This window comes from Mytilus trossulus, chromosome 9 (genome assembly GCF_036588685.1).
Source record: "Mytilus trossulus isolate FHL-02 chromosome 9, PNRI_Mtr1.1.1.hap1, whole genome shotgun sequence".
NCBI lineage: Eukaryota > Metazoa > Mollusca > Bivalvia > Mytilida > Mytilidae > Mytilus > Mytilus trossulus.
In genome coordinates this window covers 15,643,093-15,670,152 of record NC_086381.1, presented here as the reverse complement: position 1 = coordinate 15,670,152, position 27,060 = coordinate 15,643,093, and the positions used below count along the sequence as shown (strand labels likewise).

Below are 27,060 nucleotides of genomic sequence, written 5' to 3'. Positions count from 1 at the left end.
GGGGGGGGGGGGGGGGCTCCAGTCACGCTTCAGTGATTCCCTATATAAGCAACCAAATTTTCCCCACAAAAAGGGGGGGGCCAGGCCCCCCAGGATCTGCCTATGCTATCTGGGTAGGTTTTTAAAGATGCATGTTCAGATGCAGTAGTCCTTTTCACCAAAAAACTTTTAGTGTAAAATTAATCTTACGATAAAAATATTTAGTAGAATTGTTAAGGAATATTTAATACTTACGATAAATTTTACACTTAGATTCTTTGTGAAAAGGGCTACAGATCCAGTATTTTGAAAAAGGGAACCACCAACAAGCATTAAACATTAGAAGCAGAACTGATAAAAAGTCTATGCATTCACAATTTATGTAGCTCCATAAGCAGGCCCCATCCTCTTTATAGTTAACTCTGATGTAGCTTGCAATTCAATTTTGGAAACTTAATCAAGAGTTTTTAAGCTTAATATCATGCTACTTAATTTATTATGGTAAATATCGGATGCACTTCATTGACAAAAACAAACACAGCACTTATTTCGAACAATGAAAAGCTGAAAAAAAATCAAAAGGTCAACAATTTGCCTGCTGTCAAATGCTTTGGTTTTTTTTTATCATTGTTGCCTGATTCATACAGAGTCAGCAGTAACCCAAACACAGAACATTCATAATAACACACGTTTTCCTATTTCATAAGCTATTTGTAGATACATGTATATATGTATAATAAACAAAAATATATCATTCATCCCAGTATGTGTACATAATTATATTTTGTTTTTATCACATGCATATTTTAAAATACACATACAAATGTATAAGCAACACATCAAAGAATTTTTTCCAGTTTCAATGGAAAAGAAGAGGTATGGTGTATAAATTTATGACACAATTTTCTTGGACACACCTGAAAAAAAACTTGTAAGATAAGTGGTTTTATTGCTCTTAAAGTCATGTGCAGGGAAAGTCTTCATCACAGGCCAAAAACTCATAACTCACAGTAAGTTTAGGAAAGCTCTTATACCAGTTTTAGCTAGATCTTTAAAAGATGTCTAACTGAACACTATACTTTTAATTCAAACGTGCAATGGAACTTAATTGAATTCTACATTTATGTAGGTCAAAGCTAAATGCCATTCCTTTCTGTATTTATTAAAATTAAAAATTTTTAACTTATTTAAAATTAAATGAAATTCATTTTGTGACAAATTCTTGAAACTTATAATATAAATATAATTTTCTTTATGATATTTAATGAAAATGAGGATTTTGATTTATAAATAAGATAAGAAATGTTTGAACTTAGTAATTTTAGAGGATAGACAGAATGTTATCAACTAAATGAAACAACAGCTAAAGGTAATAAATTCTTCAGGCAAGATCCCAGGGTTTATTTTTCTTCTAAAGTTCCTAGATGTTTTTTATGATTATTTTTAATTTAAAAATTGAATATATCAGCCAAGAATAGAATACTAAGTTTGAGATATTTTATTGTAACTAGTATGTGTTCAAGGGTAGCTAACTGTATAAAGGACAAAATCATAACACAGAATTGAATATGTTTTATGGTTTGTTCAGAGCAATTTCAATTTTATAAGCTACTGCATATGATCTTTAAAGGGTTTTTAAAGTTTTATAGTATGTGTCAGTCAGTTCTGAAAAGTAAAATTCAGCTGACCTAACAAAAAAAAATCATTTACAGTCATCAAGAAATACTGAGTTATGGTAAAACATCCTTTTCTCTTATATTTTCTAGTTATATGCTTTTAATGTATCAGATACTAAATACATCATTGCATTAAGGCATTCAATTCCTTTAATGACATATTTATAAATCCTGAACAATAGGATAAATAATGATATTCATGAAACAGATTCTTCTTTCAACATTATCAAATAACAGCTTATTTTTAATCTGAAAAAGTTATTCACGTCTAAAGCATTTTCAACACCTCAGATGAACACTTTTTTCCTTTATTTCTACCATCATATTCAGAACATGATTTTTCATCTTTATCTTAAATAACAGCCTGTTCATATTCATCATCTCTTTTTCTTTCCTGCCATTTTTCTTTTCATTTCTTCCTCTTCTTTTTTCATGTCTTCCAGATCCTCTTGCATACCGAGTCTTGCACTGTAATACGTAACAATAGTGTAAACATATTTGATCTTTTTTACTTTTTTTTGGATTGGAACGTCACTGATGAGTCTTTTGCAGACGAAAGGCCCATTTGGCGTTAATACAAAATGTTATCCTGGTATCTATGATGAGTTAATCTATATGTACATGACCACAGGTAACATTCAAAGATAGAACACATTCTGGTTAGCTATATTTCAAGTGGATGCTTAATTCAATAACAACAAGTGCTCATAAGAAGATTTCAAATCTCAAATTTTTCATCCTACACCAGGATGACTTATGAACCAAATCACTTAATGTGTTCATTTCTTTCTCTTCCATGTGTCTCCTAACATTTTTTCTTAATTATTTGTAGAAGTTTCCATATTCAATAAAAGATAAAACAAGAACAAAAATTTTGAACCAAATTAAGAACTATATTTTGTGCGATGACAGATATTTGCAATTTGTTAAACTGTTAAACATGTTAAAACTGAGAATATATAGATGAAAACAACTGTAGTTTAAACGTTCAACCAGTCATTGCTAAAAGTCTGTAAAAAGTACATCCATAAGACTAGCCAAATATTAGACCTCTATTTGAGAAAAGATGTCAATAAAATAGTCATATTATAGGCCATTTTAACAAATTTTTTGTTTTTCCCTCGCTGGGATTCAAGCTCATGCTACTGAGATATTGTGGCTCCAAATTGTCTGCACTGTATTGGATGCTCTAGACCACTCAACCACCTAAGTTTCACATATTGTATTAAAATATATGTAATATATATACACGTCGGTACAGAGTATATAGAATTTTAAATCTATTTTTTTTCATGTTTTTAATTCTAGATATCTGTTCGATTTTTTTCTTACCTTCTAGCTTCTTCTTTCATTACATCTTTAAAGTTTGATTCCATATTTGCGATGTCATAATCACTTTCATACTTAAATCTGTTAATATAAAAATAAATGTAAGTTAATAAAATAATAAAAAATTTACACAGAGAACAGAAACTAAATATTTGTAATTTTTCCATTTATAAAGGAGCATAACTCTAGAACAGTTAGAGTGATGCTACCAAAATTGAAAGTTATCTATATTTTGTGGTAATAAGCATTGTGTGTAAGTTTCATAACATTCAATTGAGGCAAACTTAAGTTAGAGAATACAAACTAATAATTTTGCATTTTTTTAATTTATAAAGGGGCACTTTAGAACGGTTTTAAAAGTGAAGCCACCAAAATTCAAACTTGATCTGTGCTTTATGGTAACAACCATTTGATATAAGTTTCATATTATTTGGTTGGGGCAAACTCAAGTTAGAGAACGTAAACCTATTTGGAACGTATGTACGTACATACAGACAGACAAAGGTAAATCTTAATGCCTCCTCTACCATGGCGGGCACAGGACGTTTGCGCTTTTTTACCTGTAAAACGATAGGACATTTGCGCTTTTAATTTTGATTCACCTGTATTAAATTGATCGGACATTTGCGCTTTTTACCTACAGTCAACTACCTGTAATCTTAATGAGAAGTTATCATTACATAAATAAATTTAACTTATATTTGTCATTAGTTAGTTCACATTTACACAGTCTTGATCATGGATTTTAAAGTTATAGAGACTAGACAGGGTTATGGTTGTTGTTAGGACTCTCTAAAGAATACAAGGAATGTACAACTGAAGTGGGAAGGAGAAACTCGATCATTTATTTGAGATGAGGTCTAAGTACCAATCAGGACAGATAAAAAGAGCAAAATTTGTTCACTCATTGGGCTTCAAATATCAAGCTGAAACTGACCTGTAATTGTGATGACAGTACTTGATTTTATTTCTTAAAAATGTTTACTTTTAACTGTACATAAACTTTTAAACACATATCAACAATGTGCTATGAAATGAATTTTAAACATGTAAAGCCCAGATAAAAGAGGAGGGAAGTCATAGATATATATATAAAAAAAGCGCAAATGTCCTATGTAAAAAGCGCAAATGTCCATTTTTAAAAAGCGTAAATGTCCTATGTTTTGAAGCGCAAGTGTCCACAAAAAAAAGCGCAAATGTCCTATGAAAAAGCGCAAACGTCCCGTGCCGACCATGGCTGGGGCATAAAAATGACACTATCAACAAAGGCAGGCTAGTTTAAATATTTTGTGTAAGGTATGTATGTAAACTAATACAAATTTCATGCGATGACTAGTTCTTTAATGACTTACTTTCGCCTATCATAACCAAATATATTTCTGATATGTTTGGAATAATCTTCATAATCATTGTCGTAGCCTTCCATTTCTTCTTCCTCCCCTGACGACAGATAATCCACTACAAATCCATCCAGGTCTCCGTCAAATTCGTCTTCTGAATCAGAGTATTCATCAGGATGCTTCCTCTTCGCTGTAAACATCATAATATATATTATTCAAATTTTAATTTAAATACAAAATATAAAGAAAACATCAATGTTGAACATAGAGTTTTATTAACATAAAAGAAAAAAAAGACAATAGTAAAACTTAATGCCCCCTCGCAATGACGACGGCATAACAATATTTAAGATCATACAGCTACATTGACAGGTCTATACAGATTAAGGGGGCCACAAATGGGGGTCTTATAATAATCAGTTCTAACATTTTCCTTAACTTAATTTCATTGAATCTACTAATAATGTTCTCCCCAGGCCGTTGTACATGTTGTAGCGTTGCGGTACCGCAATGCTATATTTTCTTCCCGTGACGCTATAATAATATACTTATAACACAAATTTTTCATCAAACTTATTCATGTTATTGATAAAAGTGGTAGAATTTGTAGTTACACTTTTTGTTTAACTATCAAAGTTTTTAAATTATTACTTAGAGCTCTGAGAAACATCTCCAACAAGTTGATAATTTTGAATTTCCACCATCATAGACATGATAGAGGACTTGTATTTTATGCTATTGATGGTGTTGCAATTTTGAATTCAATGTCAGACATGTCAGACAAAGAAATCCTTTCAGTGCTACTGTATAACAGATGATAAACAACAAAAAAGTCACAGGACAGAAAGTCACAAATTTAATCATGTTAATGGACAAAAAGTAACAAATAATTTGTTGACAAGTCTTTGAATATATATTTATAAGAAAAAAATATTAAATCATAATCCTGCAAATGATATAATTCCTAATAAATTGGCACCAAAACAACATTTAAGTACCAAGCAACTTTGACATTTTGTTTTCTTAACAATTATTTAATTTTTAATATAATAAATCCAATTACAAAAATATACAATGGTATATATTAAAGTAAAGAAAAATGCGATAATGTTTTTTTTTAATATATCATTTATATAGAGATTTTTCATTCAAAGAAAAATAATATAAAAACTGAAATGTGACTTTTAGTCCTACATTCATAACAGACAGCAGACCCTAAAGTGAAATGACCTTTGTCACATCTGATGGCAGGTAATAAAATTTTGCTATATACATGTATATTTTGAAATTCTTTAATTTAAGTCTTAATTATCTGGTACCCATAAATTCAAATAATTGGATTCTTGATTATGTCTTGATTTTGACTCTACTTGCATTGCATGTACCTCATGTACCTAGATATTAGTATTACATTTTTGTACATTAATACAAAGGTATTTTTCTTTGGACCATGAAGCCAAGACAATTTAATAAAAAAATATTTTTTTATCATTCTTGATCTTTTTATAATAAATTTTGTATACAACATGTACAATATTGCTTTATATACAGTGATATATAATAGTTCATAAGAAGATACAAAAATGTTTTTACAACACTAAAGATGTTCTAATTGAAAAATATTAGTCTCAAACTAATGTAACTTTAATTTTTGTCATGTTACTTTTTGTCCTATGTCTTTTTTACCTAGCCTAGGCCTACATGTACATTCCATAAATTCATTACATGTTTTAATAAAAAAAAATTTTTTTATAAAAATTATAAATCTGATAATGATAAAGATTACAAAGCTGTCTTATAAAAATGTAAACATTTATGATGACAATAGACATGATAGATGACATTACCAATAAGATATTTTAATTGTTTAAACTTTAATTTAAAAGTTGTGTTTATAGCATTTTACACTGTTTTATCACCTGTCATAATCATGACAATCCCAGTTATTAATCTACTGCTCTTAATTAATATCCAGACAATTTTATTACATCTAATGGTCATGATGATCACCTGTTCATTTCATCATAACAGGTGGTCTTACCAGAGATGTCCAGTATGTCAGAGATATTATAAATGCCAAACAAATTTCACAAATAACATCAAAATGTATACTATGCACTTGTGATTTAGAAAACAACTTGAACTGCAGCAATTCTTTCTGAAGGTAAGCCTTACCCTCCTTGCTTAAAACATTTGATTCAGAATTTTAGTGTTGTCAATTTCTTAAAAAATCAAATAGCTGGTATCCATGGTATCAATTTTGATTCAGTTCATTGTTACAATTGTACATCTTTACATAAATTGATTTGAACATGTTGAAACTCTTTAGAAAAATACAAAGTTGTGTTTCCAATGTCTTTCTACCTAACAATAAATGACCGACATTCACCCTAATTTGTCATTTTTTACTTTCACATATATTAAAAAAAAAAAAAAAAAAAAAAAAAAAGAGAAAAAAGGGGGGGGGGGAGGGGGGTTTGAACCAAATCAAAAAACCTTCTAGAGAAGTGTATACATGTATTGTGGAAATATGGTGTCATTGGCAGATGATTGACAGCTTCTTCTAGATTCATTTATGACTTTCTCTAGTATGTCTTAACTCACTGAGGCTCTCAAAGTGATATAAGTTCTTCAATATCATGCATATGGATGCATTGGTACTGCTGAAGACCTATGTTTATAAAATAGCCATTAAATTTTGATTTTTGTTTTGGGGTTACTGCTGCATAGATAAATACCTATTTATCAACTTTGAAATAACAGAATGATCCATGTTTCAAATTCAAAAGATTGTGGCTAACTTCATTGACTTATAATATAACCAATGTAAATTATGAAAAACCTTTGGTCAACCATATATTGTATATACTAAGAAGCATTAACATGATAAATGGAGAAGGGGCGATTTCCCAACCAATTTCAATGTTCTGAATTACTGTTTAAAAAGTGTTCTTCATATTTTTGAATGGAGTTTTTATATTTAATTACCTGGCTTTGATGGTTGATTTTTCTTAATTTCTCCATATATTCTATCAAATGGATTGGAAGAAACTGGTTTTTCATTCTTTGGTGGTCCACACACTAGCACATTTTCACGTACATCATCATAATTATTTCTTTTAGCACCATTTGATTTCTTCCGATACTCATCTTTTTGGGTAATTCTTCCGTTTTCTATATGCTCCCGTTTTATTTTCTTTGCTGGATTTGAGTCTGTATTGTGAGGAGAATTTGTTGCTGAGTGTAGTTTGAACTGTTTTGTAAAAGGTTTTGAAGGAATTGAAGAAGATGACATTGATTTACCTAATTTGTTACTTGATGATGGTTTAGATGAACTAGGCACAGGCGAAGAAGATTTAGTCACTAACTTTTCTGAATAAGGATTTTTCCTTACATTATTTTGTGATGAACTTGCTGATTTTGTCACTAAATTTGAAGTGGATTTACTTTTTAATGAATTAGAGTTTTGTTTTTCTCTTTTAACATCCACAGTTTGTCTCTCTTCAATTTCAGCCTCTCTTCTCATTTTCTTATTTTTCAAATATTCTTGATATTCTCTTTGAGATGCAATCTCTCTTTTATTTAATAATCGCTCCTCATCTTTTTTTGGTTTTTTAATCACTTCAATTTTGACAGGTTCTTGTGATTTTTGTTCAGCAATTTTTAACAGATCATTAAAATTCATTGAAGGTGGTGGTGGAGGTTTTTTCTTTTTCACTGTTTTTTCCTCCCTTGAAGATCTGTCTGAATACCTATCATCACTATATTTATCATTGTATTTAGAATCACTGGAATGACTAGAAGTTTTCTTAAAATCAGAATATTTTCTTTGTTCATCATCTTCATTTTTAGAAGTTTCAGATTTTTTTCCCTTAGCCTCAGTTTCAGATGCTCTATCTTTCCCCTTTTTTCTTTCTCTTGGTTTAGGTTCTTCAGGTCTGTTCATCATGGCTCTTATTCGTGCTGCTTTCTCTTGTAATGCATACCTCATTGTTTCAGCATCTGTTCTATCAAATATCACTTCTCTTTTAATTCCTTCATCTGTTTTTCCAAGCAATGTGATAGTTTTTCCAGTCGCTCTTTCCTCAGCTTCCTTGAATTCTTTTTTTATTTTCTGAAGACTTTCCAGATTTCCTGTCATTTTTTCTCGGTCTATTTTACTGGTAAGAGGTGAATATTTCTGAGATCCGTTTGGTTTTTCTTTCTTATCACTATTACTTGATGACCCCTTTCCAATTGTTTCTGAAATTTTCCTAATTTTGTCAAGTTTTTCTGTATCCGATATTTTATCACCTACACGCCCAAGACTCCCTGATATCTTTTTGATAATTGCAAGTTTTTCCTGGTCTGACAGTTTATCTAACTTATCTTTATAAGATGGTTTCTTGTCAGACTGTTTAGGAACATCTTTATCATTTGAATGTTTATCATTTGAATGTTTATCATTTGATGGTTTCTTGTCGTCTTGTTTAGAAACAACTTTGTCATTTCCAGTTTTTCTCTGCTCTGGATGAAAAGGTTTAGCTTGTTTATATTTGGAGGAAATTTTGTCACTTACTACTGAACTTCTTTTTAAATCAGACTTTGACGAGGATACAGCAGTTTTAGATTTTCCAAAACTTGCGGCTAGTTTTTTAGCTTTCTCAATTTTTTCCTTGGCAGATAGTTTTGCACTTTTATCTGTTTGTTCTGTGATTTCTTCTGGAGGACGAGGTTTCTTCGGAATTCTGAAAACTTTCTTTTTTTCTGCTTCTATTTGTCTTTGTTTTTCTTCTTCTTTTCTTCTTATTTCATCCATTTCTGAAATCATGAAAAATACAGTTGATTATAATTCCATCAATACTTCAGGGAAAGAATTACAAAGATGAAATTGATTCAGAAAGAAAGATAATTTAAACATAAAAATATATGAATATAATGATGCACACGCCTGAAGAAGCTAATTTGTTTAGCAAAATATTGCGTATTTCTATTTAACATCTAGAACTTTTTAATGTATCAATTAGTGTGTTTAAGTTATATTCTTAGACATTTAATTTATATAATTTTAATTCAGTAACTGTATCAGTTTATTTTCACAAACTGATCCACATTGATCCACGCTTAAATAGATTGAATGTTGATTGTTGCTATTTTCAGACATTATATATATATAACTCATATATATAAAACGTCTGTATAGTAGTCAACGATTTTCCCCACGAGGGCGCTGGATCGTTACGAGTAACGATACATGTACACAATAAATAAATTATATAAACGCCTAAAAAAGTGTACACAACAACTCAAAATACAAAAAAAGGTAACTATAAATGTAATTATTTATAAATATTTCGGATAACAGATATCCTTCGTCAGTCAGATAACTCATATATATATATATCATGTAAAAATTAACAGCAAAAATGTGTACTACTTAAAGTACAAGGTTCACTTATGGCCCAAAATGGCCTTAAATATCAACTTTATCATAAAACACCAAAAATTTCACAAATTGGTTCATAAATGTGTCTATTTCAAAAGTCGTAATGCTTAATTATAAATCAGTTCTTTTCATAAAAGTACATAATACTCTCCAAATTAGGCCCATTTTGGGACATTTTGTCAAATGATGACAATTTTGGGCAATTTTCAGACCTAAAAGCTTTAAGAAAAATTTGGCCGCCACCAACGATCCAAAATGTTTTGTAACCGAAAGATTCCAAATGTGATATAGAATTCATATATATAAACTGTTTGGATCGTGGATGGAGGTCATAGTTAATTATGCCAAAAACAATTAAAATTTGGGACAAAATTGACCAAAATCGACCTAAAATACAAATAATGTATATTTAAGGGGTCATAGCTTCAAAAACTTTAAAGGAAGGTGCCAAACAAGTATATTTTAGTCTTTTTTAGAAATTTGTAATTTTGTGGCCCGATTGAAAAAAACATTAAAAATTTAGGGCCAATTTTAACCCTTCATGAACCTTTTTCTTTAGATAGATCTATAAATACATGTAGTTATTAATTTAAAATTTGATTTTCAAATATATCATTATAATACTTCATTCTAATATTATGAAGTGTGTTAAATCCTTTGAAGGAACTATATATTCAATTCTCATTATGCATGTACTTAATACCAACATCATTGATTCTATTGGCCTACATCGATCAGCAATTACAATTATTCTTTTTAATATATATGTTTTTCTTTAACCTTTTCTTTTTTGCTCCTGCTCTTTCTCTTCCTTAACTTTCTGAAGAAATTCAGATTTTGGTCTACCATCTTTATCTTTCCGTTCCTTTCTAGGTGCATCAAGATCACTTCTATATCTTTTTTCAGTTGGTCTCTGCAAATATAAATATCTTTTAAATTATAATAGTTTTTGTTTATCTGTGTGTCATACCAGTGCATATGAATTACTTACCAATGTGTTACAAAGAATCACACATTTACAATTAAATATGTTGAAAAATAAATGTCATTAGTAAGACCATAACTAATATTTCCTTAGTCTTAATTGTTTGTTATAAATTAGGCCACTATTTTTTTCAATTAAATTCCTTCATATTTTTCATGTTAGGGTCTTTTAAAGTTGACGTTATCAAATGGTATGGTTATCAGAGGTCGTACAGTTGCCTATAATTGCTTACATCTACTTTATTACAACTTTAATTTGGTTGAGTGTCTTATCATGCTTATTGGTAATCATATCGCATCTCTTTATTTTTATATTTATTTAATATACATTTGTAATCAATTGTTAATAAGACTACTGGATTCAACTAGTTCATAAACAGCAAACTATAGTACCAATCAACTTCAATGTATGATGTCATAATTTTTATAGATCCTTTTCGAAAAGATCAATCTAATTTCACTTTCAAAGTTTCAATACATGCATGTTGTGAAAGTGAAAGTAGGATTGTCTTAATTATATTTTTAATCATGTTTAAAAACTTTGAAATAAATACAATAATACTTGCATTTGTGTATTAGTTGTTATAATTGATAGATTTAGATACATTGTATAACCACCAGATAAAGCCACAATTACAATAACCAGTCAGGGGTGCTACTTAAATAAGTGATTTTCATTATCACATATTTCAGTGATTGATGACTAAAATCATGAAAATGTTGAATTTGTAAAGTTTTGATTGAAAAAGCATGTATTAATATAGGACTTGCTATAGATGTTAAAATATTCATCTTCACTACATGATCATCACGTATACTTCTAGCAAATAAAAGTCTCCTTTTTTTCCAGTAAAGAGCTACTATAAATTCTCCTGTTATCCAAATTATAAATAACATTTTAGAACCTTTGTTAAATTGAAAATTTTATGTAGCTTTACACTTATTTTCAAGACTTTTGTTACTTTGATCTTCATGATCTTGGAAGTATTATATTGACAGGAATAACAACAAAGGTTTCATCTGCGTTACCGTCTATCTTTCAATTACTCATTATTCAATTTACGATATGGAATGGTAGTTGATTCTCCATATGTGAATGATCAATTCACCTGACACCATGATCACTGACACTTTTCGGTCATTTTGGTTTTCATAGAAAATTACAAATAGACAAGTTGTTGTACTTGTAAAGTAAACAAAATCACCCACTCCTTTCATTTCACAGCTGTGCTTTTTTGTACACTACCTTATAGAGTAATTTGTTCAATGTTGAATTCAGTCCATATTTCCTATTTCTGTTTAGTTCGATCTTCATAGATAATATGATAAGACCCTAATTTATTTAATGAATTATTACATATATATCATTGTATATAGCATACAAAAATACTTGACTTAATAATAAATATCCTTTTATAAATCTCAATAACCTTTACTTATATCAACCGTAAAATAATATACATGATATAAATGTATTTCCAAATTTGTTAACATTATTAACCAGGTTGATTCATCTGTGTTTTTTGTTTAACTCAGGGTTCTCTATTAATTGGAAAATACTTTATAAACTGCTTCAAACCAACAGTAAAAAGCGAAAAATATTCTAAAATACTATTTTCAAGGTCAAACTGTTGTAGTTTGAACAATAATCATTTATTTTTCAATTTTTTTTTAACATCATTCGACTTCTTTCTGAAAATAGAGATTTTACATGATATTGCACCACCTTCTTATCAATGAACAATTAGGATTTCCAACAGGTTTGCTATAATTACTGCACTCCGTAAAATCATCTGACTGATAAGAAATTTCAGATGGCAATTTAAAACTGTGGTATCACCAGATCACAGAAAGTTACCAAATTGGTCCTGATTTGATTTGATTTTGGTGTTTAAATGCCACTTTAAGCACCGCATTTAAGCTTAATTGTGCAGCCATTTTTATCGATTGAGGAAACTGGAGTGCCCAGAGAAAACCATCAAACTTCTATAGGAAAACTGACAATCCTTGTCAATTAAGATTAGAGATGAGTGCACCCGCATTAGCGGGAATTGAACTCACAAACCTAGTGTTGACTGGCTAGTGATAACTGTAGTAACTACTAAGACCACTCAGCCACCGAGGCCAAAAGGGTCTTGAGGCTGAGACTATAATTGGATAAAATCATATGACTTTAGTACAGAGCTAATTGCAGGCCATCAATACATGCTTATTAGTCTTTGTTATTCCTTTTCGATATTACTAACATGCTTTGATATATGGAAAGTATGGAATGTAGCTTTAAACCCACCCCTTGATGGCCATAGAATAAAATAATGAGGAATTGTTTAACATGTAGTAAATTATCCAAGTCCTGAAGAAAGGCTCCTGTCAATCAGTAAGCATGACTGCTTTTTTGTTAATATACGAAGTCCCCTATTACAGTAGAAAATTCAATAATAAAAAAAAAAATTGGGGAAAAATTTCCCAAATTTTTCATTGTACTAATGAACTCAAAATCGTTCAATTTTTTTTTGTCCTGTTTTTGAATTTCCGGATCGGCGCAGAAATCTCCTTCCGTTTCCAGTCTTGTTTACATGAGACTTTGAATAAAATGTCAGTCTAAGAAAGGAATTAATACTTATTCATTTTAAAAAAAAAGTCTGTTATTAAAAAAACGTTACCAGCTGATGACAGCATTTCTTTGTTTACATTGAATATGACGTCATAACTTAAATAACGTCACAACTAAAATCCCTAACAACAGAACCTAAATCGGAAACGTTACGGTTTTCTTGTTTCTCTTTTTACATTGTTGATTTTAAAAATAATCATAGACTTCGTCCCCATTCACAGGTAATTCCTGCCTCATATTAATCAAAGAGCTGATAGCTCTGAAGTGGAAGAAGGTGAATAAAAAGTAACTTGAATTACCATCAAAGTAGACCCACTTACTCAGGCTGCTTTGTTCCATTATTGTTAAAATGTATTTTTTTCTTCAAACAAGAAAAGGTCATAAGTACATGGATTTCCCATCCGTACAATCTCTTTCTATGTTCAGTTGACTATGAAAATTAGGTAAAATCTTTAATTTGGCAGTAAAATTAAGAAGATCATATCAAGAGGAACACATGTGTACTAAGTTTCAAGTTAATTGGATTTCAACTTCATCAAAAACTACCTCGACCATAAACTTTATAACCAGAAGCAGGACGGACGGACAGACTAGAAAACATATTGCCCATAAATGGAGCATAAAAATAGTAAGACTTGTTACATACCTGCCAACTTTTGAAAGTTCCCATATGGGTTTTTACTGCACAACAACAATTTTAAAGGTTACAATTTTTAGCGACGTATTTTGCAAGATCTGGATTGTCTAGAAAAAGTGTCATATTTGTATGATGAACTTACATGCCTTTTCCTCAAGTCTGTTTGCATGATTCTAGTTATATATTAAATCGGTAGAAAAAATATACATGAAGCTAGCAGACCACCTGGTTTATTTTCCAGATTAAGAATATTAGATGCTTGTTGAAATTTCCAATTTTGAATAATGCACAAAGATGGACCTTTAAGTTTAACAGGTTGGGAACAACACTCCAAATGAGGGTAACCTAACTGGAAGATCATCACAACCCACTGTAAAAAATGAGCACAAAAAAAGTCATTTATATTCATATTATTTGATGAAACTTTTCCCCAAGAACTATGCATCTATTAAGTACTGAATGGTCAAAACATCAGGTTTTTTTATCGAAATAAATTTTGTGGTAAATGTAACCAAATGATGTAGAAATTGTGTTTTTTCTTCAAATTTCCATCAAATTGTAATGTTTATAGCTCCCTTATTGCCTCTCTATTTGATTAAAATAAAATAATAAGAAGATAGTTGTTTCTTGTTTTGTTTTGTTTTTTGACAAATGATTGTTAACTGCTTGCAAATGAATAATTATATTTGTATATTTTATCTTGTTGACTTCTAATCAATAAGAAACAAATTTACCATATAAACTTCAATGTCATCCTTGAAAGGAGGTCTAGATTGCTAAAATAATTTATAAATTTTAATTTTTCTATTGGTCCAAATTCATTTAAATTCATTTAATTAACATCATTTTATAATTATTTGATTAAAATATTAATCATTTATAGTCTTTTTACAATTTACATTTTTAAAAGCAAAATAACTGAAAACAGGCTAAAACAAAGGGAAGTAACAAAAAAGTATTTCAATATTCCCAATACACATCCTTTTGATAACACAACGGCAGTTAGCCGGAGGTAAACATCGTTGATTACCAGTATGTTTGACACCCAAGCTGTCAAGTGAAGTCATATAATTATACATCTTCTTTGATGTTCAGGTAAAATTTAACACAGGTGTCAATTACACCCGTACAGTAGTAAGAAATGATTAAATATGGCGTCTGAAAATTTTCATTCATGAAATATTTCATACACGGGAGTTTTTTCTCCTAAACGGGAGGACACCCCTGAAAACGGGAGTTTTGTTCTCCCGCCGGGAGGTTCACATGTATGTTACGAAGGGCATCTAATTCACATGGCAAAGGAAAACCATGAATAAAGACAACACTTTATATATCCTTTTTATTTATATAAAAACAAAATCTTCATGTCTGCAGGATTGCAAATTCGTAACTTCAAGGGCGAACTTGTAAACAGGGCGAGTTGACCCGATACCAAATTCACGCATGCGTAATACAAATATCTACAGTTAAAACATCCTGTTACAAGTAAACAAATAACGTTCATGTGGATGAGATGAAATCTAATAATTTACATAAATAAAAGGGTCATATTTACGATAGTGATTGTTTTACAATCATAATTTACAAATTAAATGATTCAAATGCCTAATCATGTGTAAAAATCGGTGTCAGGAATCTAAGTTGTTTTGAAATTGTAATATACGAAATGAATGCGGCATACAGAGACTCAATGCCAAGGGTCGGCCCCTTAAGTCTTCAGAAGACTTGACGTCTTCTTCCACTAAAAATAATAGAATTGGTCAGAAAGACCCAGGACGAACAAAATTATACACTACATTTTTAAATTTGTATAAGCCTATATATGGATTGGGTACATACCCATGAGGCATGAAAATATCTTAAAATTAATCATTTGTTAATTGTTAGAACCTTTAGCCTTTACATTGTGTGACAGAAGTGACAGAGCTGCAATATGTAAGATCCGTATAAGCGCTCATACACTGATGATTGAAAGAGGGAGACATCTAAATATTCCCAGAAATGAGAGATACTGCTCTGTATGTAATTCTGGTCAAATTGAAAATGAAAAACATTTTCTTTTACATTGTGAAAAATACTCAACTAAGAGGGACATATTTTACCATAAAGTTTCAAATATAATTGTTGATTCTACAAGATTTCAAAAACATGAAAATAATATAATCTTTTTATTAAATAATAATTCATACACAATCCTAAAATTAACTTCCTCTTTCATCTCAGACAGTTTGAACCTGCGTAAAGCAGAACAAACTCTATAAAATTGCTAATAATCATTGTTCATAATAAATAATATTACATATTAATATTGTCGTTATTTTTAATACTTATTTTGTTTGACCAACTATGTAATTGATATATCTTTTTTTAATCATTTACTGTTGATGATATTGATATCGTTCGATGATATTGTTCGAAATATGCCTATTGATATTCTATGCATTATTACTATTTGTATAACAGTTGTATGGGCCATTGCCAATTATTGTAATTGTGTTTGTGCCAATAAAATATTTGTATATTTGTATTTGTATTGTTGAACATACTGTTTCTATTTCGTGTTAAGAATTTAATTCTTGAAACCGATTTAAGTATGATAATTTAATGCACTCGGGGGTTGAAATCTGATCAAGATTTACGAAATAAAGAAGAAGAAACACATAAATTTTCAGTACAGCTGTACTGCGGAATTTGTAACGCCAATGTGTTTACCTGTTTTTGTGTGTTTTTAGAGGCTAAAGATAAAATGGACCCAAAGTCCATCCTTCTAAAGTTTAAGTTAACTCATGTATGTTAAAAAAACTTCTTGAAATGTTGTAAAAACGCCAAGTCAGCTGTATAATTTGATAACCATAATTTCTTGTTGATTTTTATCCGGAAGTTGAGCGTGTTAAGAGAGCGCCCCCTGCATTCTAAACCGGAAGTAAAGACCGCAGTTTCGATTTCATTTCACAACAAAACTCCAGAAAAGTTAAAAAGGAGGAATTTCACTGTTCATTGTTTACCTTTTTTACCTATTTGTTGTCAGTGAGTCTGTTAATTTCAGTTCATATCCTCGTTTTCTTTTATTTATGAAATTCAAACAATAGTAAACTTTTATCAATAATGACAACATTTACTTTTACTTTCATTTTCCCGAAACATGGACATGTAATAAAAATACACTTTTTTCGGTATTTGTTTGACACTAATGAACATTACACTAGTTCTGACGCCACAATGGAAAAGTGTTTATTGTATGACACTGATGTCAACAGTTCAATACACCTTATTGCTAATCCCGGCTGACCAGACCGCTTGAACTTTTGACGCAAACAACAATCACTTTTCCATTGTGGCATCAGATATTTTGTTTTATGACGTCAAAATTTTACGGGAGCCTGTGTGAAATCCAGTAATGGCGGACAAATAGCGATAAGGTGTATCGTGACCTTTTCGCTATTTGTCCGCCATTACTCGACATGAGTTTCCATCTTCTTCTTCCTCTTCTTCCAGTAAGCGGCCACCGTCAACTGGTTGACTATTCTGCCACATTTATGGAGTGCGCGCATGTATAAATTTTGAAAATTTAACAAAAACAAAAACTAGGTGAATTTTATATACAAGTGCAAATAAAAACATGTCAATTTAACTACTGACGGAGCTGAGCCGTGAAAGAATCAGTTTGAGCTGAGCCTTGAAAGAATGTTTGAAGTAATAATAGAAGATATCTGGCTCAAAATGGAAAAGTGATTGTTGTGTGACGTCAAAAGATCAAGCGAGCCAATTTCCAATAGCGAGCAGGTGTATGAGGATTTTTAGTAATTACGAGAGGATATGTACACAAATAAAATTAACTTTTTCATATAAACTTTTTCACAAATTAGCAGGAAAGGGAGTGAAAAAGTAAAATTTAAGTGGTTCACTGGAAAAGTTTATAAATAATGACCTAGCTAATAATAAATATGAAAGCAACAAGAATTTGATTTGCCAAATAATCATAATCAGGTGCAAAATAGCATCATACTTTTTTAAACCACTTTCTTAATATGAGAGATGTCCCTAAATGGTAGAAAAAATCAAACCAAACTTTTTAACAAGAATACATCAAACTCAATCTGGTCTTTTAGTATGATTAGAATTAGTGTACTCACTCATTGTTTATGATTGGGCTTTGAGGGAGCAATATAATTAATCAGGATTAAAAATAAATGATATGGAGATTTAACTTAGTAGATATGGAGTGATATCTCTGATTAAATAGTGTGATCATATTGCTCATGTGAAATTCAAATTAAATATATGACATCAAATAATAATAATCCTTTCACTAATCTTATCTTTATCAATATCTAATTAATCATTCTCCGTCAAGTGGACTTATAACATTCTTTTAAAGAATCCAGTCCTTAGCAAGGAAAGAAGAAGAAGATTCATTATGAGATAAATATCATTGTATAAATAAACCAATTTTTCAAGACATTTCGGCCACTGGCCTTCTTCAGTTCTTTATTTTTCCTCTCAACTACTATTTTTCCTCTAATTGTATGTTCCCTATTGTTAATTTTGAAAACAAGGAGATAGATATCAATTAAAATAATTATACGCCACAAAATATCAACTTTAAAAAAAAAAAATCAATATTCCATGCATACCAAGATTAATGTTTGACGAAAATCTGCAAACTGCTAAAACCAGGTTATGAATTCTTTGGATCAGTGGTTCTCCTATTCTTTTGAATCGTGTTTTCCTTGTGCATGTTGTGCTGTGTGGAAATATAAATGGGGGCTCCTGGTGTGAAGATTTTGTTCTGCCATTAAATTGATCACCGGTCTATGAGCCACTGACAAATTGGTAGCTGTCCCTGTCATTGGTGCATTGTATAACTTTTCTTTACACATATATACATGTCAAAAGAAGCTGGAGGTGTTCCTCGTGTTGATGGCAGCAAATCATAAGGTGACAGTTCGGTTTATCTTTTGTCATGTGACTTTTTTTTTATGATTCAACAACCTAAACACGAGCTTAACTTAGCTAGATTTAACTTTATTTAGATTGAATATACACTACATACACTATGTCAACTCAAAGGACAACAACACTCAAATGTTTTACAGCATTGCAATAGACTTTTGTCGATTACTTGAAAAAATGTAATCAATTACAATCGATTACGATTACAGATTACGGTTACCCCATCCCTGCCAATAGTATTATTAATTGACATTTTTCACCAGCAAGGGGGCTTTCTTCAGGACAAGTATAAACCTTTAATTTATCAAACAGTTAAGTACACTTTTTGCCTAATTGTGTAGCTTGTCATTTACATTTCATAGTACAATACTTGTATGGCAAAGGTGGATCCTTACTGATGCAGGGGTTCGCAGTCCTAAAATACATTTAACTGAAATTCTATAAGTGAACCAATACCATAAGTGTTGACTGTGCTGTAAGGTAAAAACAAGTGAATGCCACTTGGTATCTACAGTTGTTTTAATGAAGATAAGAAGAAGTCACCACAAAAGACAACAAACTCAAAGGTTTTACCTCATTGTAATAGCTTTATTGGTCAACATTTTTCACAAGCAAGCATGGCGTCTTCAGAACAAGTATAAATATCTACCGTAGATAAAACAGTGACATACACATTTTGCGGTTGACTGAAAGTAATGTTGCAATAATGGTTAATATTATGATATTATTGATAAAAAATAGAAAATAGAATCATAACAATAAATCAATTGTGATTTGTTATTTTATGAATGAGTTCCACAGGAAGATAATCTTTATTCTTTATTTACTTTAAACAATACAGTTTATCAGTATCATATGCATAAACATGATAAATCTATAGTTTACAAGTTGTATTCATGCGTTAACATACACATAAATATTAAACAAACATCAGAAATATCAGTCACATATATTATACAGTTTGTGAGTTTCAGACTACATATATAATAAACATAGGTCTTAAATATTATTCCTGCACTTAAATGCATAGAGTAAGTACTTTCCTTAATTACAGAGTTCCTTAGTGTTTTCAACAGAAAGCAATTGTACTAATTTATAAGTTGATGATCTAGTCCTGACCAATAATATTTCCTCAAACTTCTTACGTATATCATAATTTGTACATTGTAAAATAAAATGATATAACCCCATTCAACAAATGTTTTTTATCATGCTATTCATTACTTTTAACTGTGATGAAATAACAAAAAGTAGTATGACATATGATATATCAGCTGGGTAAGTTCACAAATTAAAAATATAACAATTTGTCACCCATAATAAATAAGGAACATTTGATTGAATCAGTGGTCTTAAATATAGCCCCTCTTTGTCGATTTATATTTAACCTCATTAACCACAGTTGTTTATAATGAGGTATTAAAATAACAGTGTATAAATATCCATTGCAGATGACAGTCAGAAAGTAAGGAGACAGAAAATGACAGATAACATGGATAACAGAGAGGAAGATGATGATTTTCTTGATTTGTGTGCAGAGAATTCCTCTCCTTTAGCAGATCCTGGAGTGATTAATTTACCAAAAATAAACTCAAATGTATATGATGTCAGTTCATCTCCATTACCAGACCCTATGACAAAAATTTCATCGGTGAAAAATGAGGATTTATGTATATCCTTATCAACATGTAGTGATCCCGATAACTCATCCTTAGAGGATTACAGTGACATTGAGTTAGAGGACAGTATCAGTAGTATCTCGTCAAAGAAAAAAAGTGCAATAGTTCGAGAACGTTCGTCCGTTGGTATAAAGGTTTGTAATGATGCTGCATCACCTCCAAGTGCAAGTGAGTTACAAACAGAAAAGACATTATCCTCTAAATACGTGCAAGTCATTAGTGATGAGAGTGATGCAGAGAAGACTGAAAAAGGTCATGTTAAAAAAACAACTTTCAAGCAGTCTATTTCTTGGGCGAAACAAAACTCAATCAATAAAATTTTTGGTACAGACAGTTCTGTTATCAGGAATAGGGCAAAGGTATTGTCACAAGAAATTACTGAAGAAAATAAAACTAAATCAAAAACACTGATAAAAAGAAAACCTGTGCAAGATGATGGTGAAACTATTAGTGATGTTTCTCCTTCAAAAAAATTAAAACCTACAGAAGATAAATCAAAGGATGAGATGGACAGTTCGTTGAATAATGTACAAAGAAAGGACAATGCTAGTGTTGGGAATAAACCACCAAAGGAAGTTGTTATCAAAGCTGCAATCTATTTGGTATGTTGGTAACTTTCAGTTCACAAAAACAGCTAGGGGCAATATAAAGATAAAGAGAGGTGGTATGATTGCCAATGAGGCAATTCCTCACAGGGGCAGCTTCCAATTTGTCAGTGGCTCATAGACCAAATGGAGTAATAGCAAGCAACTACATGTACAAATGTATATCAAAATAAGGAGAGGCGGTATGATTGCAAATGATACAACTCTTTACCAGAGATGTAATTGTGTAATACTTGAAGTACACAACTATATGTTACTATAGGGTCTTCAACAATGAGCAAAATTCATATCATAATTTTAAGTGATTGAAGGAATTAACACTCCACAAGATTTTTGTTATCTAATTATAATGTTTAAGACAGCTATATATATACATGATATAGATATATATTAGTCTCTTCTTAAATTTTTCTACATGGCTTTAATATAATTATAAATTGTATGTCTATAATTTTAAACTATTTATATTCATAGAAGTACATGAAGCATAATATATAGAAGATTCTTCTTTTTCAAATATTGTGATTATTCAAACATCAACCATGTCAACATAAAATTTAAATCTTACAAATGTACTTACATCAAGTACATAGTGTTGATAATATTATAATGAGCTCATAGTTTGTTTATATTTCAGAAAGAAATGTTTCCAGATTTAGGTGCTGGTCAAATTGGTGATAAAATAAAGGCAGTGATTAAGATTAATGGTACAATGTCAGAACAGGAACTCATAGAGAGAGTGGTAGAAGGTATATGTGGTAACTATGGGAATGCCACAAGTGAAGATATACAGATAGCAATAGCCAATCCTAAGATAAAGATTTCTCAGAATACACAATATAAACCTGTACATAAGGCCAAAAACCAGCTGTCCAACAGTTCTAAAGGAAAAGCTTTACTGAAAAGAGTAAGGATGTTTGCTTTGCAGATAATGTATTGGTGTTTGTATGATTTAATGTATGATTTAAAACATCAAAGAAAATGTTTCTGGATGCTTATCAAACTCTTTTTGAAGGGGTTATCTAAATATGAAAAACAGAAAATTTTGAAATCTTGCTGAACAAACATGTAAATTATAGATAACCAATAACATCATAAACATGCATCATTTAAACACACTGTCAATTTGATTCTTTGATTTCTATAATTTATTTCAAATAGCATTTAGAAAATCATTGTACATGATGTATTGATAAATGATTATTGTTTGATTTGTCCAGTAACAAATATTTCATGCATAATCAAGATGAAATCATATAATAAACAAGGTCAAACAATTAATGGATTGACAAACATTTTCCCCCAAACTTAAAAAAAAATGGCACCATATACATGATGTATCAATGATAGAAATAATTTATAGTCATGAGAGTACATGTAGGTTGTACTTCATAAATACAGCTGTTTCTGAAAACTCTTTGAGGAGAAATTGAATATTCATAGAAAATTAATTTTTTTTACATACTGGTTCCCAGTTATGCTCTCTGTGTCCCATATCGCAGAGACAGAACTTGGGAATGTTACCAGTAAATAAACATGTGCATATTGTTTACATTGAAATCTGTGGTAACCTTTCATTCGAGGTAGGGGTAGTTAAGAAAATTAGTGTAAGTTTAAACTCTGAGAAGTTCAGGGCATATAAACGTTGAAATATGCCGCACAGCCCTATATTTTGACCTTTGAAAAAAAATGTGGTGCAAATGAACTTTCAATTCTAGGATAAGATCTTTTTCAAAACTTCATAGTAAAAGTGGTGCAGTTTTAGCCGTAAAAGGAGTTCCTATGGGAAATTGCATTGTCAATATTTACAGAAATGCAACCTGTAAGAATCACAGTTATAAAACTGTTATATATAGAGTAGAATTATTAAAGCATATTTAAATTTCAGGTAGTTCACAATACAGAAGACACTGATATCATGGATATTGATATGGATTTTGGTGTAGAACAACCGTCATATGATGGCAAGTATCTTATCAGGACAGATATATTTTGAAACCAAATATTTAGGATTTGAAAATAGTGTTTTGTATCTCAAATGAATGTTTTAAATTTAGATAAAAAAATAAATAATATGCAGTGGGGGCACAGCACTTTTATTACATTGGTTGTAAAGAATGACATTGATTTCCCAGTGAAATAAAAACTTATTATTTCACATGTGAAATTGTGAAATAAACGTGGTTATTTCACTCCTCTGATGTCATACAACAATAGACGTTGTGAAGACGGTGGATCAAAAGAAATTGTGAATGCTTAAAAAATGATATAGTTTATTACATTTTCTACTTTAATTTGATAAATAAAGCCATTTGCCATTATAATAAAAAAGAATAACTAATCAAAGAATTCAAAATATCGCAAAATATTCAACTTGTGACCAAACAACACTGTTAATTAACTTATGCTCTAGGTGCATTTGTAAATTAATGTGTTGCACAGTCACTCATTGAATATTTTCCCTATTTGAATTCTTCAATTAGTTATTCTATAACTATTTGAAAATAATTATTTGTTTTGTTTTATAGCAAGCCCAAAATTACTGTATACATAACAGTGAACTTTTCTAAGTAACAAATGAAATAAAGCATGGTACCTTTTATCAAGAAGCTTTGTTTTTGTGTTGCTGATAATAGTGTACAGTGTATAGAAAGTTTCTTATATATATATATATCATGCATATATAAAAAAGAAGATGTGGTATGATTGCTAATGAGACAACTATCCACAAAAGACCAAAATGACACAGACATTAACAACTATAGGTCACTGTACAGCCTTCAACAATGAGCAAAGCCCATACCTCATAGTCAGCTATAAAAGGCCCCGATAAGACAATGTAAAACTATTCAAATGAGAAAACTAAAGGCCTTATTTATGTAAAAAATTGAACGAAAAACAAATATGTAACACATAAACAAACGACAACCACTGAATTTACAAGCTCCTGACTTGGGACAAGCACATACGTAAATAATGTGGCGGAGTTAAACATGTAAGGGGGATCCCAACCCTCCCCTAACCTGGGACAGAGGTATAACAGTACAACATAAGAAAGAATAAATGCCTACACATATATGATATAAATAAATTTTCTTACTTTTCTTATCCTCATTCATTTAGTCATTTTTATTAATTTAATAATAAATGTTTTATATAATACCAGATCTACAATCATCTTCTCCCGTTACAAGACCTGAGGTTATTGAGACAGAACCAAATAAAATCAAATTAAGATGGAATCATGAAGATACATCAGAATTTCCATATAGTGATAAGAATATCAGATATGTGGTAGAAATACAAGCTCCCCCTGCTAGAGAGTGGACAACATTATCAAGAAACATTGCTGGTACAGTTTATGTGGTGTCAAATCTTAAACCAGAACAGGACTACCAGTTTAGAGTTAGAGCAAGTTCACTATTTGGCAAGGTATCCGAACCGTCTCCTGTTGCAGTATTTAGCAGAAGTATTGGTAGGTTCTCTTGTATTCAAAAGGTGTGCTAAGGTTAGGCTTTGATGATAACTACCTGAAGATAAAGTAAGGAGATGTGTTTTGATTGCCAATGATAATACACCTATCCACAGGAATTCAGTTGACCTAGATTTAAGCAACTATAGGCCACTTTTCAACCTTCAGCAATGATCAAAACCAATAACATGATGACAGCTATATAAAACACCTCACAATACCATAATGCAAAAAAAACACAAACTATTACATGACTAATAATCAGCAGCCAACTATGTACAACCACTATTGTATAGGAACCTGACACTTTATTTTACAGCAACTCCTAAGTAGTGATATTCTGGCAAATCACTGTCTGTCCTTGTCCATTTGTTTGTCCTCCTTTAACAAGTTTCTTTCCCCTTTTATGAGCAAGTACAAATAACAGCAACTTGATATTTGGTTCCATGCTTTGTCCATGTTGTCTGTGATAAAAAAAAATCCTTTGTCAACTATATTCTATAATATTAACAGAGTAAAACACATACATGTATATATCATTCAGTATTTGTTTTATTCGAATTGGCCATCTAAATGACAATCTTACTTTTATTGAAGGCAAACCATCTCCTGTCACTGTTGAAAAACCAGAATGGTGTAAGGCTGTAGAAAACAATTTCTCAATAATCAACAGTTATGATCAGTTTCCATGGTTTCATGGCTATTTAACTCGTATTGAAGCAGAAAATCTCCTCCGATATAGTAGTGGAAAAAATGGAAGCTTTCTAGTTCGCAAAACAGATATAGGTGTAAAGGTTATAGGTGTTTTGTATGAAGGAAGTGTTCGACACTACAAAATATCACAGGATACTAATGGGAAGGTAATATTTGCTATAAAGTAGTGTTATTTTGTGAGGATATGAAATATTTTATATAGTTTATATAGTTTGCTTTGAATATTTGCCTTCTGTACAAAATCCAAATTTTTTGGTGAAATCTTTCTACTTTGCTGAGCTATTTTACAGAAATCCAGCCTATTCTTTTAATAAATTTTACATATTTAACAGGTCCTTAAAGAAACTGTAGGTCTCTGTTCAAATGCCTGACTTTGTTATTGAATACACATTCATATACATTCTACTGTAAATTCAGAAATTTTTGAGATTTTGTCATTTAAGACGTAAACATGATTTGAATTTTTTATGATTTTGAGAAAATTATTGTTTAATTTAGATAAAATATTTCAAAATGCAAGTTTAAATTATTGCGTTTACAACTCTGTCACATTTTACGCAATAATAAAAACATAGCAATAATTTCTGAATTTACAGTACATTTTTGTAATAATTAACACACATAGATATGTTAGATTTGGAAAGACATCTATTATGTTAATTTGTAATGTTAATAACTTGAACATGTTGAACAAACATTATGTTGTAGATTTTGTTAAGAATTCAGCTTTCTTGAACTACAAATTTAACAATCATGTATTCAAGGCATTTTCATAAAGTCACTTTGATCTTTTACTGATGGTCAATATTTTATTGATGAAACAGCAACCCTGCATAATGCTACATTATAATTTTTTATCACATATTGAATAAAAAGACATGCTCAACTTTTAATTTAAGAATTGAATGCTTTTTTTTGTAAATTTATTTGGGTGTAAAAGCATTGACTAAAAAACATTTTGTATGAAGTGTGGAAAACTTTATTCTAAAAATGTGTGCATATTCAACACTATCAATGCTTGTGATTACAATTTTTTGCAAGATTATGAAAACAAGATTTCTATCAAGATTTTCTTTTATTTACCTGTAAACTTTATTATGAAAGCTTGTGTCACATGGATGTTACATTTCATTTTAAAATGAAAGTTAAATTTAGAACGTCACAACATTGCTGTTAGACAATCAAACTAACTTATTATAATAAAACAAACTTGTAATGCAATTATCATATTATACATTATTTAATCTTATGATGTATCTGCAACTCTAAATACTATTTGCCTTCAAATCAATTATTTGAATTATTTATATTTCAGTTGTTTATATCTAAGGACAAGAAATTTAGTACTCTGCCAGATTTGATTGACCATTATTCCATTTGCAATGAAGAGTTAATAACACCATTACAACACTGTGTTCCAAAAGTTCAAGAAAGTTTAACTCAGCCTAAAGGTAAAAGTTTATGTGATAGCAATATGATTAAAGTACTATCAATATTGCAGTGGTGGTGAAGGGATATAAAAATATTAATTATTAAAATTTAAATCATTTTTAATATCAACATATTATTAAAAATTTAATTTCCTATTTTTGTAGTTGAAAAAAAAACTCAGATGCAGAGAATGAGTATTGTGTGTACATGTGATAACAATGT

The 27,060-nt window shown here is 30.3% G+C and overlaps 2 protein-coding genes across 3 annotated transcripts in view; one reads left to right on the top strand and one right to left on the bottom strand.

The window, feature by feature from the left end:
• LOC134685202 (protein SPT2 homolog) lies at positions 1-16,890 on the bottom strand. Its single transcript, XM_063544702.1, has 6 exons — positions 16,697-16,890; positions 10,530-10,662; positions 7,313-9,124; positions 4,337-4,514; positions 2,988-3,065; positions 1-2,123 (listed from the first exon to the last, which is right to left on the bottom strand). The coding sequence occupies exons 1-6, from the start codon at positions 16,745-16,747 to the stop codon at positions 2,033-2,035; spliced, it is 2,343 nt and encodes a 780-aa protein (XP_063400772.1). The 5' UTR covers positions 16,748-16,890; the 3' UTR covers positions 1-2,032.
• The window catches only part of LOC134685201 (uncharacterized), a 24,539-nt gene continuing 14,355 nt past the window's right edge, over positions 16,877-27,060 (top strand). The window contains exons 1-7 of one of the 2 annotated variants that reach the window (XM_063544700.1): positions 16,877-17,011; positions 20,389-21,218; positions 21,859-22,128; positions 23,110-23,185; positions 24,388-24,696; positions 25,291-25,553; positions 26,723-26,858. In XM_063544700.1, the coding sequence (XP_063400770.1) occupies positions 20,418-21,218; positions 21,859-22,128; positions 23,110-23,185; positions 24,388-24,696; positions 25,291-25,553; positions 26,723-26,858 (1,855 nt within the window). In that variant the 5' untranslated portion in view covers positions 16,877-17,011; positions 20,389-20,417. The remainder of the gene's footprint in view (positions 17,012-20,388; positions 21,219-21,858; positions 22,129-23,109; positions 23,186-24,387; positions 24,697-25,290; positions 25,554-26,722; positions 26,859-27,060) is intronic. The other variant, XM_063544701.1, reaches the window with a different exon arrangement.

Coding starts and splice junctions, on each gene's coding strand:
- LOC134685202 (XM_063544702.1), bottom strand. CDS start 16,747: ATGGACTTTGGGTCCATTTTATCTTTAGCCTCTAAAAACACACAAAAA. Junction 4,515..7,312: donor AAATCAACCATCAAAGCCAG/GTAATTAAATAT, acceptor TGATGTTTACAG/CGAAGAGGAAGCATCCTGAT. Junction 3,066..4,336: donor TTTGGTTATGATAGGCGAAA/GTAAGTCATTAA, acceptor TTATATTAACAG/ATTTAAGTATGAAAGTGATT.